Source organism: Cryptomeria japonica, chromosome 8 (assembly GCF_030272615.1).
Source record: "Cryptomeria japonica chromosome 8, Sugi_1.0, whole genome shotgun sequence".
Lineage (NCBI taxonomy): Eukaryota > Viridiplantae > Streptophyta > Pinopsida > Cupressales > Cupressaceae > Cryptomeria > Cryptomeria japonica.
Window position 1 is genome coordinate 272,233,067 of NC_081412.1, and position 14,567 is coordinate 272,247,633.

Below are 14,567 nucleotides of genomic sequence, written 5' to 3' on the forward strand. Positions count from 1 at the left end.
TTAAAACTTCATTACAAGTTGAAAGTTCTTCCCATTTTCATAAAGATGATCTTCCCAAAAATTTTCCATTTTCCTTCATATTCATTGCTATCTTCCATACATATCATTTCCGCCATTTCCTACATGTCAAAATCTCATTTTTCACCCACTACTTCATTTTCTTTTTTACAAGTATACTTACATTCGGGTTTCAAAAGTCCGATTCCACATTTGTTCTTCCCCACTTGTAAAACATTTCCCAAGATTCAAAATTGGTCAAAAACCAAATTTCAAGCATCCCTATTAATTTCCCATCTTCCTCTCACAAAGTTGTTAAGTGCAAGAGATAGGATTTTTCCCATTTGAAGAAGAGAAGATGATAGTTGCAGTTGATCTTGATGTTGCTTTGACACTCTTAAGTCTTCATCACAGCATACCAGGTTATTCTTCAATGTCAGATTTACCATCATCTTCTGTTCCAAAGAAGATAAAATACAAATTTGATAAGTACCAGAATGAGGTTTTTCCTTCATTAGTTTCCTCTCCTATGGATCATATCAAGGATACGGAAATAGGGCATGTTGACATGTCAAATTTCATCAAAAGGGTGGAGGATCCGCAAGATAGTAATATGCAGCGACTGTTGGACAGCCACATTCACCATGCTTCTTCTTTTCCGATGGCTGCCCTAGAACATGAGTTTGTTCTTGCTTGTGCTCACCATTTTGATAAAGAGACAAGAACTATCAGAAATAATGATGGGAAGGCCATAATCCATCTTGATGCGGATGCTATTGACAAAGTTTTCAGAATACCATCAGCACCTGTGTATATGGAGATTTCCAAGGATAGTGCAGCTGATTATAATGTCAAGAGGGGAAAGGATTGCAAACACCACATTAACAGGTGGATTCATGAGCCACATGCCGCTTTCACAAGGTGGGCTAAGTTGTACCGTTGTGACTTCAAGTGGGAAATTGGAGACATCGTTAGTCTTCTCAACAGGATGTTGGGTCTAGAGCATTCTAATGTTTTTGAGCCCTGGATGTATCAGTTTATCATGTTCATAAGGCAGTCCCATCACATCTCATGGAGAGAAATTATCAAGGACGCTTTGTGTGAACAACTTGCAGCAGTCCCTACTACCATGACATTCTATATGAGCTCATACTTGGTGTATTTAGCAGCATCACTTAGACATTTCCCTGGTCTTTCCACCAAGGGTGATCGCTCGCTTATACCTGTGTGGGAGTACTATGATCAGCTGCCTTTGAAACCCAGCAGATTCCATTTCAGGAGGGTTTAGGATGCATTCTTTGGTTATTTCATGTGTCAGTTTGATAAGACTCTAAAGAATAGAAGAGTATCAGACGAGGCATGGGAAATAGTGAATGAATATGGTTGCTTGTTCCTTCAATTCCCAACTTTCACTTACATGAGAGTTGGATGTTACAGCAGGCAGCCATACATGCTTCCTAGATACTCAATTGATAAATTCTTAAGGAGTTGGGAAGACAGACGATGGATGTTCATGCACATCAATCTGTCAAGCATAAAGTTGGGATGGGGATTTCTACAACTAACCCATTGAAGATAGGCCAGTATTCCCTTGTGACATCCACCAAAGCCAAATCTATGGAGACCGAAATGCGGGAGATAAAACTCAAAAGGTTTAAGTCAAGAGAAGATTTTGACTACCGAGGCATGAAAGAAAGGATCAAAAAATCCTTTATACAAGTTCATCGGATAGAAGACATTTGGGCAGATCTTCGTACAGAAAAGGAGGTTTATAAGATGGACTATTGCAGACTCACCCTTGAGCAAATTATTGATTTGAACCTAGTGGACATTCCGCAAGGAATGATTTATGATGGGAATGTGCTTGATCCGGAGTATGTTTCACAAAGAGTTGATGAAGCCCCACTCTCATTAATTCAGTGGTCACACAAAGAATGCACATCCATTCTCGAGAGATTTCAGCCTATCCTAGCTAACACCAACACTTGGCTCAAAGGTAATGATGTTAAACTTATCAAGATCAAAATTGGTAAGGAAGATGACTCTAGAGGACCCCTTGGTCGCAAGTCTGAAATCCAGATAGATAACGAGGAAGGTGCATCATCTTCGGGCACAAGAATCAAGTTGCGGGTTAGTCGAGCGATGGTACTTCCTCCTAAGGAGGCGACAGTTCGTGGGAAGGAGAAATCCCAGCTTCACGTTCATGTGATTGATCCTAAAGATCCAGAGGAAGAACGACAAACAGATGATGCTCCTAAGTCACTAACTTCGGAGTCACCTCATGAGGTTCCTTCCTCAATCCCCATGGAGCTACCTTTATCTCCTCCTGGCACAATAGTGAGAGTCTCCTCAGAATGTCATTTCCATTTCAGCATTTGATCAACAAGAGAGTTTGCTGGAAATGTTCAAGGATACTTCTGCATATATTAATTTGTCAAAGATTGATACCTCTACTTCCAGCTTTGAGGAGTTTATGAAACAAAATTCATGGCCTTTGGTTACTGAGCAAGCCATGGTTGCTATCCAGACAGATACTTCCCCCAGGATGACCACGGTTGTTCAAATAGAAACAGCTTTTCCTCTGCTTTCAGCTGCTACTGAAGGAGAGCTAATGGCTTTACTTCCATAGCTCAGTTCTTTCACTCCTAAGAGAAAGAAGCAGGAAATTTCTCCTGATGTCTTTGATTATCAGCAGCTTAAGCAATCTAGGCCTAAGGTTTCTAAAAGGGCCAAGACAATCTCAAGGGTAGTTATTGACAGCAACAAGACGAAGGTGGTTGAAATTGTTGAACCTCTTGTAGACAAGCCACATGAGGAGATGCAAGCTGCTGATTACACGGTCACAAGGGTAGAGTTGGGTAAGCAAACACATGAAGAAGTCAAACATGATGCCCAGCAGTCCGTAGCTTCACTATTACAGTGATTTGATGAGCTTCTAGCCAAGAAGGACAAGCTAGAAGAGGAGAATAGGCAACTTGTTGCACCTGTTCAAAAGATCACCAAATTCGCTAGTGAAGGGAGCAATCCTTCAAGTTCTTCCCGTCCACAAGAATCAATTCAAGGAGTTGAGAGAGCTGCTCAAAATTTACAAGCATTGGAATCTTGGGTGAATCAGCTTCATGTTTATGTGCACAGGTCTTGAAGGAGGTTTTTCAAATGATGCTCAAATTGAAGACAATTGAGGAACGATTGAACCAGGTTTCTGACGCTTTCAAACAAAACTTGGAAAAGGTGGAAGATAGCTTGACAACATGGCTCAAGATTCCTCAACAAAAGTTGAGTGTTCTTCTAGAATATCAGGTTATTTCTTCGAGGGTTGTGTATCTAGAATACCAGGAGCTCTTGGAGAACAAAGCCCTTGTTCTCAAGTCACTTGTTGAAGACATTGATGATTCTATGAGACTGCGATTGGAAGTATTTCAGGATATTGTTTCTCGTTGTGAGAAAGCTTCTTGCAATATCATGGATCACAATGGGGAATTATCATTAGAAGAAAGGGTTCTCTCAGATCTACAGTTGAAGATTCATCATGAGTGGAGGAGTGAACCATTTTCAGTTGCATCTATTCAAGCTTTGGTTGCCTATCAAGTCTTCTTGCAGGACATCCAGTCTTCCTTTGAGAAGAATAATGCCAAAATCCTTCGTTGCAGCAATGTTATTGTGAAAACCATGATCGTGGCAAAAAATACCCATGAACCAAATCCTGATGAGCTGCAAATGATCATCCAGAAGTTCAAAGGATTCATGTCTTCACATGCTGCAACCTAAGTGTTTTTCAACACTTAGTTGCATTTTTCAGAATTGTAATCTCTTAGTTGTAGTTTCTCTTTTGACATGTTTACTTGTAATAACATTTTGTAAATTGCAAGTCAAGTCATTACTTGCGCTTTTGTAATTACAAGTAGACAAGTTACAAGTCAATTTAGAATAGGACTTATGACTTTGAATAAGTCATAGTTAGTTATTGAATAAGTCTTGGTGGTTAAGAGAATTTCTCAAGTTAGTTAGGATCCTCCCACCTTTTTCTCAAGACTCCTCCCCTATAAATACTTGAGGGGGTCTATTGTAATTTTTTTCCTTTAGAAAGCAAGCAAAAACTCTATCAAATTTGCAGCAAAGAAGTCTTGAGCTTTTATGTGTAAATTGAAGAATTGAAAGGAATAGAAGAAGATTACTCAAGTGTTGAGTCTTTGTGCTACATTCTTGAGTTTGTGTTCCATATTGTCTTTCTTGCAAGAGTTTCTTAAAGAGCTTAATCGAATTTGACTTGGAGTCTTTGTGTTGCAAGTATTGGAGGTTAATATCAATTAGAGTAAACATTTTTTTAGGAAGAGTTGTACGACTTTGTGCTTACACTTGTTCTTGAAAGAAATTAGAAATAAATTTTGTGATAAGAAATAATTGTGAGTCTTTGAGCTTATACTAGTTCTTACTGTTTTGTGTAAAAGAGAATAAGATATTTCAGACTTTGTGCTGCTATAATTTGTTCTTGATATTATTAGCATAGAAAAGGGTAGATAGGACTTCGTATATTCAAGTCTTTGAGCTTGATATTGCTGTCTCGTCCCGAAGGAAGGGATGGAAGTCTTTGAGCTTTCAGGAAACTTCATTTCCTTTCTCTCATCTTATTTCAAAAAGTTGTTATTTTTGTTCTAAGTTAACTTGCTATCACTTTTCTATGAAAAGAAAAGGATATTGGCTTTCTTGAAGAAAGAAGAAAAACTGTTGTATCATCCTATTTAGTTTTAGATTAGATATAGATAGGTGGAGCCTTCCCTTAATTAGGAGAGTTTTACTCATACACTGTAGTTGAATCCACAATTTTGTATATTTCCCCAAGTGTACAAAAATTTTAAACAACAGTTTTTGGTGACTCTACTGGGGATACGAATGCATTTGAAAGCCTCACGCTTTCGTTTGAAGTCTAGTGTCTTGCTGATTTTTTTCAGAATATTATCACTTTGGTTTTTCAGATTTCTCTAAGCTGGAAGGTGTTCGTTTCTACGTTCGTCGTAAGAAGGGTGAAAGTTCTCAAGAAATATCTCCAGGTGAACAAGCTAGATTTCATTTGCTCACTAGTACATCCTCCCTTTCACGAACTACAAGCTACCCCCCTCCAAAGAAAAAGAAGTCTATCCAAGTGAAAGTTCTCCTTTCTTTTTCACACCGTTGATATCTTCATCATCTAGCATGGCTAATCTTCCTCCACCTCCTCCTCCCGATCCGTGGGGAGCAGCTTTTGGTCCTTTAGCCTTAACCCCACCTCTTCATCCACTTCCACAAGGTTCCCGGAAATATCTTCCCAAGTTCTATGGAGATGGAAAGCAACATCCTGATGAGCATATCAAATCTTTTTACATGGCTTGTGGTGTTCTTGGAGTAGAACATCAAGATGTTGACGTTTGCTTGTTCGTAGAAACTCTTCAAGGTATTGCAGTCGATTGGTTTTTCAATCTCACTGCTGGTTCGATTGTATCTTGGAACTCGTTGAGAGACAAGCTCCAGGAACGTTTCAAGCCCGCGGAAGATGAACATGCCTTGCTGGCCCAATTGACCCAAATGAAGAAGGATACCCATGAAGGCATGTGTGCATTCATTGCTAAGTTTAACAAACTAGCAAATAGAATTCCTACCAATTCTCAACATACTCCTGAGAATCTCAAGTGCTTTTTCATCAATACTCGATTACCGGAGGTTAGTTTCTTCCTAAGGCGAGCTACTCCAACAGATTTAGTTGTTGCTCAAACAATGGCTATTGAAATTAAGGACCATTTGATCCTAGTTGGTAAAATCAAAAGAGATCCTAATCGGTCCAAAGGAAGTTCTCATATAGAGATTTCATCTTCAAGTCCTACCAACCCAATGGTGCAGAAATTAGCAAATGAATTCCTTTCTTTGAAAAAGCAGGTATCTCAGAATTCCTATCTTGCACCATACAAGGATATCCCAAGGCGGACATATCCTGACACTGCTGCCACTTATGCTGCTAAGAGTCAATCCAGGCTACCTCCTCCTCCCGAGAGGCTCGCGCTTGAACCACCTCCTTCAAAGGCAGTTGTCGGTTACTATGAGACTGATCAAAGTGAGTCATCTTACTTTGATTATCAGTCTGATGATGTTGCTATTCCTCAACAAGAAGAAGAAGACGCAACTGGCGACTCTACTATACGCTATATTCACTATGATGACTTTGTTGCTGCTGAAAGGACTCATAGTCAAGCTTTTGTTGTAATGACAAGATCCCAGACACGGTTGGCTCAACAAGAAGAAGCCACGAAAGTTGCAGGTAATTCCCAGTTACCTGTTACTATTGCTAAAAGAGGAACACCGCTGCCTTATATTCCAAAGGATGTAGCGAAAAGTCAAGTAACGATAAGCCTCCTTTTGCTTCTTCCATTGATCCCAAGCCCAGTATGCCTAACCTCAAACCACAATCGAACAATGTTCATCCCTCCCTAGCTAGTTCGTTCCAAGTTTTTGGCATTATTGATCATGCTAGGAAAACAAAAATTCAAATGTTCGAGGTTGAGTATTTACAAGCTAATCCTGATCAATTTGATGGGCTAGCTAATTTTGTCAAAAATAAGGAAACTCATCCTATACTTGAAAATACTACCCCGCAAGAACCCAAGAATTTGCCCAATCATTTAGTGACCATTCCATCCGCTACCCCAGGAAAGAGAGAGCCCTTTTATATTTCCTTAATGATCAATGGTTTTCAGTTGAGCAATTGTGTCTCTGGTGCTTCTGATAATGTCATGCCCGCTAAGGTTGCTCAAGCCTTGGGGCTGACCTTGACCAAAACTTTTGATCATTGCTATTCCATGGAAAACAAACAAGTGCCTCTTATTGGGCAAATCAAAGATGCTCAATTCGCATTTGCAGCTTTCCCAGAAAATAAAATAAAGATGACTGTCTTGGTAGATGACATTCCTACATCATATAGAATGTTACTTGGCCGTAATTTTTGCAAGCACGTTGGAGGTGAACTCAACATGGATATGACCGAAGCAAGGATACCTGTCAAAGGTATAGTGCAGAAGTTAGTCCCTGAAAGAGAGACTAAGTACACAATTGTCAAATCTAATGATCCCCATGCCCATATTCTTTTTGAATCTGCTGGTTTTGGGAATTACTATCTTCATATAGATGAAATCTCTAATATGATATGTTGCTATGTACTTCAATTTATGAGTATTGTCTTCAGCTAGTTCGATAGTGCATTTATCTGTTGTTCAATGAATGCCTAACTTGATATTAACGTTCATCGCAATACAAACCTTCCAAAAAAACACTACTACATTTGCAAATCAGAAAACTAGCAAACTGTTTGATATAATGTCTCTTAGTCAAACTTGGGAAATAGTGCAATTGGGTACAAATAAATAGGGGGCCTTACAATATATGTTTTTATGCCTTTCTTACATAAAGGCTAATGTTTTGTAAATATAAACCTAAACATAGGAGCAACCCACATTATTTATTTGAATAAATGTGATCTAATTGAAAAGCATGCAGCCTAACCTTTCAGCACACAGTTGCTCCTTAACATGTAGCCATTCATGCTTAAAGCAGTTATAAAAGAGCATAGCATTGTAGAAAACAGGAAGAACTTTTTGGAACTGGCGATTATAAAAAGTTCATTTTCATGCAATTGCCAAAGCTTTTGGATTCTCTCCTGCTTCTTTTTTCTGTCTCCAGAAAAAACCTTGACATATCTTTATCTTGCATGCAGAACGTTTCAAAGCTATATTCTCAATGAAAATATGAGAGCCAAATCTTTTGGATAGCACATTAATTCTCCCCACTAGCTTGAAATTTCTATAAAAATTCACCAACAGCCAATAATTGCAAAAACTTTGATGCCCCATTCAAAAAATCCCTTTTTAAGACTTTGGATAAAATAAAAGAGTATCCTTTCAATTAGATTTTTAGCATAGCCCTTTGTTAATTCATTTTGATCCCAACTGAAATTTGATTTTCTGTGAATTTAACTTTCCTAACACTCGTACAAATCTGTATCTTATGCTGATGATACAAGCTCCTTGGATGAATTGAATAGCAAATACAAAGCATATATCATACAATTGTGCTATTTAATACTCCGACTATCCCACTAGTGCTTGAAGAGGCCTGCCTTCATGCTGAAAACAACACCTCATGTTATCCACTTTCTACAAGTGAGGAAGAATTAGTCTTTACCAAATAGCATCCAATAAATCCAATAGTTAATTACGAAAGAAAACATTAAACATGGAAAAAAAAACTGTTAATGCAATAAATCATATGGATCTTAAGGAGAGATATAATTATGTTTATAAACAGACTTTTTTGTAATGTCCCCTTTTGGGAGGACACTAAATTTTGCCCACTATACTTGCAAAATTATTGCAGGTGATGTATTTTCAGTCTGTTGTGATCATTTGGACAGATTCAATTCAATGTTATTTCCCTCTTGAAAAGCTGAATGCTGCCCTCTTGGATGAGTGCTATTGCTGTCCTTGAGAATAATATATTATTTCCCAAATTGATTTCCTTTTTCTTTTCTCCTCCTCAAATAAAAAGTTCCCCCCTTTATATCCTCTAATGTGAGGGAGAATCACACCTCTTCATAATTGTCACAACCTTTCACAATTACCACCCTTTCAAAAGTGTCACAACCCTTCATCATTGCTGCTCCTTTGAAAGAGTCACTTCCTTATCTTCTTCCCATTAATGCTTCCTTAATTCCTTTGCTCCCTTCTTTCTTCCTTATCCTTTTTTCTCCCCAAATGAAGTTCTCTTCTCTCCCTTTTATATCTCATGTTTGAGGAGTCACAACTTTTCATTTGATGCCTTTTGACCATTCATTAAACCTAACTAAATTTTAATTATATTAATTTTTATTTTTATTCTTTTATATTATTATTTATTTATATATCCTATTTCAACAAGGGGATATTACATTTTTACTCAAAATTAGTTATGAAAATGCCAGTAATGCTCTAAAGATTGTCTATGCTAGGTCCAGGCACTTGTTAATATTATGATAAACAAATATGAATATCATGTGAAACCTACCCAACAAATCATTTTACCATGAAATGGCTTTTTTCTAGGAGTACTGGAGTGCACACTTTTTAAATGGCAAAGCTTCTTGATTTTCATGATTCTTATGAAAAAAAATGGCGCTTTATGGTTATGATTCTTTAAATTCTTATATAAAATGCTAGTGGAGTTATATTTTTTCCATTGTAAAAATAGTGCTGTTTTGCAATAGTTATCATTGTAAGTAGTTGCTCTAAAGGAAGAGGTTCAAATATGGCTCTATAATGCATCAGTTCCTTTACTTTTTTAGAGCATGTATCATGGTCCATGCCATACTAATTACCTTCTAAAGTGTTTTTCAATTATAATATTTTGCCACATAAACAAGGTCTTTGAAAAAACAAATATATCTTCCTCTAAAACCAAAAAAATCGTCCCAAATAGCACTGTAGAGTTCACAGTTCTATCCTACTTTATTTTTATCTCCAACTTCTATACAATACTGTCATTGTGTAATACATAATATTTCTTATCTGGGGCATTCTGTTTTGCTCTTAGGTATTTATTCTATAAGAAGTAATGTCAAAGTTGGTAGCAGAAGATACATTTAAAGTTTATTTCTAGGCACATAAGCAAGAAACCAAAACCTTTTTTAAGCATTTTCTTTTGTAAATGAGGATTAATTTTATCAAATATGGAAAGAAAAAAAGAAGATGTACACCAAATAATGAATGAATGAAAATGCAAGAAAGGCCAGAGGAAACAAATTTGTGCTTACTGTGAGGATGGATGCCGGAACTGCCAGGACTGTCAATGGAATATAGGCCACAGCCCTGCATGTATTCAATATTAGTATCATTAACACTTATAAAAGCTGGTATAAGAAATTAGTTAATACTCTGTTTAAAATATTCTACTGAATTTTCCAAATGCCGTGCCTTAAGTTCCTGTATAGTATCCCTAATCATAGAGAGGATACTAATGTTTCCATGGAACTTCCCAGAATGAAATGCTCTGATTTCAATGAACTTCAATTTTGTAGTTTTAACTGCATATTGCCTAAACATTGATTTTCCTTAATATGCTTTTCTTAATGTCAATGAATGGTAGCAATGTACATTAAAAAACCATGAAATAAATTGGAACAAACAAAGTTAAGGATAAAAAATCACAGAACTCTCTCCACGAAAATGCACCAAAGCATGTGGAGCTTATAATAGAATTTGTGATTTAGGGTCAATTAAGGTTAGGTAATCTCACCAAAAGTGTAGATTTGCATACGTATGGCCAAAAATATCAAGCAAATGTGATTTCTTTTGAACTTAAAAGATATTTTGCTACCATGAATAAATATATGGGTGATCAATCTGAATATTAAGAGTCGAGATAAACAAAATTAATATTCTAAAGGCTTTGCACATTCAGCTCTCTAAATATATTGAACGAATACATGCACTAGTCCAAATTGTCTTTCGATGAACAAAATCTTTTGTACTGTGTCAACTTGTTAGTCAAAATCTTCTTGTTTCTCACTAATAAGTCATACTTGAGTCCTTGTTCCCAATGGCTGTGAAGGTTGTTGCTTTTTTTTAGCTAACATCTTTGCAGGGTCAATGAAAGAAGATATTCAGTGCATCAGGCAAGATGAACACAGAAAAATGGATGATGAAGGAATAGTACAGGCATTCTAAGGCAAATAAATGGTCATTGGAGTTCCCAAAGCATGCCAAGGGGGGCAAAATGCCATAATTGAAGTTCAAAAACACTAAACTATGGTACATAAGTGTCCAGATGCATACCAAACAGGGAGAATGTCATGTTCTGGTAAACTTTAGGTGAGAAAGACACTTAAGTAAGAAAACACCAATGTTTAGAAATTGCTTAAGTGAAGAAAAAAAGCTCCAAAACACAACATCAAATTAGAAGACAATGTGAATTGGACCCTCTAGGGACATGCCAGAAAAGAGAAAAACACTTAAATCAATGTTTAAAGTTAACATAAAAAAAGGTGCAATGTTGAAACATGATAAAAAATGCAATGCAGCCCCTAGGAGTGCACCCAAGCCACTTAATGTCATGTTTTGAAGTTCAAAATGTGCATTGGACCCCTTGGGAGCACACCTTACAACTTAGGTGACAAAAATGAAGGACAAAACATAAAAAAAGTTGTCATTTGAGTGCCCCAGCACCCACTAAAGGAGTAAAATGGCAAAACTCGAAGTGAAAATAGATGTAAAAGTGCAATGGACCTCTCAAGTGCATGCCCAAGAAGGATAATATCATTTTTTGGTCATGAAAAGGGTCGTTTAAGTGGATATAGCATACCCTTGATGTGTTGGTTGCAAGTAGAAGTGAATTAATAGTTACAATTGCTTTGTAAGTCAAAAGGTGTGCCTAGGATAGAGAAGAGGAGGGGAAAAAGTTCAAAATAAGAAAAGCAATCTCCTATCTCTATGAAAGTGCTTGTCTTCTCTTATCTTCTCATAGTTGAAGCAAGGGGTTGAAGGAGACCACCATTGAACAGGATTTTGGAGCATTCAACAAAGTGAGAGCAGCTGATCCATCAAGATTTCCTCTTGAACACCAGAGGGTCACTATCATGCCTTGGCCAAAGATAGATGCAGCTTGCAAAACAATTAGATCGCAGCGTTTATCCCAGGTAAATCAAACATTCTTAAATAGGATCGCTACCTTAATGAATTCAAAATATATCCTTCCTTCTTTGCTTGGAGGATTGATTTGGCCTTTATACCCATTTCTTGAAATAGTCACCACCCTTCACAAGAACTGAGTCATTAACCTTCATTGCTACCTTTGAGAATAAAAGAATTCATTTCCAAACTGATTACCTTCATTCCCCATTGATGATTTATAGATGTCCTCAAATGATCTCCCTTTTATATCTCATGTTTGAGTCACTCCTCTTCATTTCATGCCTTTTGACCATTCATTAAACTTATTAAATTTTAATTATATTATTTTTCATTTTATTTTTTTTATATTTTAATTTATTATTATATATCATTTCAAAAAGAGGGCATTACAGTCCACCCTGCTTAAGATTGCTTGTCCTCAAACAACCACAAGCTAGGATGCCTTCTTAGAGATACCCTGAAACTATAGATTCAACGATAATTTTTTTATGGTTGGACTCCACAACACTTCTCTTCCATACATTACATGGCCTTTACTTTTCATAATTTTGGACATGACTGTCTTCATACTCATAACAGGTTGTCTCCTGAGGACGACTGACAACAAAAACGGGAGGATCACAAGAAAAAAAAATCAAGACTGAGAATGGGGCTGAGGAAGCGTCCTTGGTGAGGATGGTGCCGATGCTCTTGGTGTGGCTGCCAAGCGTGCTCGTAACTCATAGACCTGCTCAGTCCTCAACTGCAGGTCCCTCTCTGCAACCATCTGAGGCTCCATAGCCGTCTTCACCATAATCGCGGCTTCCAGGACTTTCTTATCCTTATTCTCCACCATCTCCAAGGCACTAGCGAGACAGTTCTCTAGCATAGCCCCTTCTAGATTTAACCTAGAATTTGCCCTAGAACCACAAATGCAATAAAGCAAGAGATGAGATAGGGTTAGACTCATATTTTTACCAAGTAAAATATCTCTTTTAAACAATATGAGCCTTGATTTAGATACTGCAACAATAACCAAGGGAACACATATACATATATAGATACTTCAATTATTATTTATTAAGGTTAGATAATAACATGTAATAATCATCAAATCAATATATAGACAATATCTATATCACTCCCTATTATTCATGCACATTAGGGTTTGGAGGAAGAAGCATGATAGGTCCGTTGGAAGCCAACCCTGCACTAAGCCCAAGAGCGATCACTTGTGCTCTTGGCCCCAGTGGCAGGCAATATGGACATCCACTTGGGGTGGTCTACCTAGTGGGGCACTTGTACCTGCTTTCCTTATCCATGCCTCATCCCCTAAGGTCAATAATCAATCAATGTAGAGTCGGAGAGGATATCATAATAGGAGGCCTCTTAATCGTTCTATCTAAGCCCAAGAGCAAATCTTTGCCCTCTTGGCCTCAATGGCAAGCAACATGGATATCCATTAGGGTGGCCTACTTAGATGGCAATCTCAAATTTGTTGAGTTTGTTACAATACTAGGATCACAAGAAGATGACCATGCACAGTAATCATAGGGTGTACTCAATTAACCACAGGCAATGATTCACATCATTGTTGCCCTCCCAACCATAGACGATATATTGTTATCATCTCCCCCGAGCACAGAAATTATATCTCTAATATATATATATATTAAATATGAACAGCAAGATGTTACAATGATCAAGTACAAAGACCAATGTGAATTGCTTCAGTCCTTGAAGCTTATAGATGGATCCAGTCACTTTAGACTGAAGGAGATGCAAACTGAACTGCTGTAGGATGTACCACCAATGCTTTCCTCTGCAAATCAAATTTGCTATGTGTTAAGGACAATCCACTGTAGACAAATCACGGACTGCGATGAATGTGCACAGCTGAAGATGAATACACACGAGTTGCTTGCATATAGCACAATAGTGTTGAAGAATTCACAACATTCTGAAGAATGACAGTGCATACAATACGATAGTGTTGTAGATGATATTAGATCGTTGGATTAATTCGTTGTAGATATAGTTTGATCTGCAAGTATGTTATATGTATTTCGATCTACTACAATTTGATCCGCATTGCCCACACATTCCAGATTGTAGTGTATATAATTCGATCTGCCCACACATGTCCAAATCGCAGTGTATATGATTTGATCTGCCCACACATATGTTGCTTCCTACTTAGAGAGAAAAAGACGTTCTTATGTATCCATCTATGGTTCATCTAAACAACATGACTCCTTGACCAAGCCGGCTGTGCCTCTCCAAATGTGCCTTTCCCAAAGGTGGCAGTTCAAGGGATAACCGATTCTCATTAACCGATTATACAATGTTATTATTGTTAACAAATTCGTATAACATAAATACGATTCCTTTTAATAGGCAAGATAACTTATAAATCGTTATATATAAATGTGTAAGGCCAAAGGCCATTCACACATTTGTAATTTGCTATGTCAGCCTGAAGGATCCGACCATAGCTATTATTTCAACACTCCCTCTTAGCTATGGAGGAATCCTTGAAAACAGAGTCACATTTTCTCATCGTGATGACTATACTCATGTGAGTAAAGGAAGCTAATCACCTCATCATGATAGCATATACCTCATCATGATAGCATATCACCTCATCATGATGTTTGACCACAATGGCTACACCCATATGTGGAAGGGAAAGATATCACCTCTGTGATATCAACCATCATGGCTTCTCCATGGATGGTGTAAGAATAGATATTGCCTCACCGTGATATCAACCATCATGGCTTATCCATAGATATCACCTCACGTGATATCCACCATTATAGCTTAAATAAAGATATCTCCTCACATAATATCCACCATTATGGCTTATCCATAGATATTACTACATGGCATGTCCATGGATTTCACGTC

The 14,567-nt window shown here is 37.4% G+C and overlaps 1 protein-coding gene across 2 annotated transcripts in view; it reads right to left on the minus strand.

Moving 5' to 3' along the window:
• The window catches only part of LOC131072434 (uncharacterized), a 181,439-nt gene that overhangs the window by 91,506 nt on the left and 75,366 nt on the right, over positions 1 to 14,567 (minus strand). For both annotated transcript variants that reach the window (XM_058008581.2, XM_058008580.2), the window contains one exon: positions 9,803 to 9,857. In XM_058008581.2, the coding sequence (XP_057864564.1) occupies positions 9,803 to 9,857 (55 nt within the window). The remainder of the gene's footprint in view (positions 1 to 9,802; positions 9,858 to 14,567) is intronic.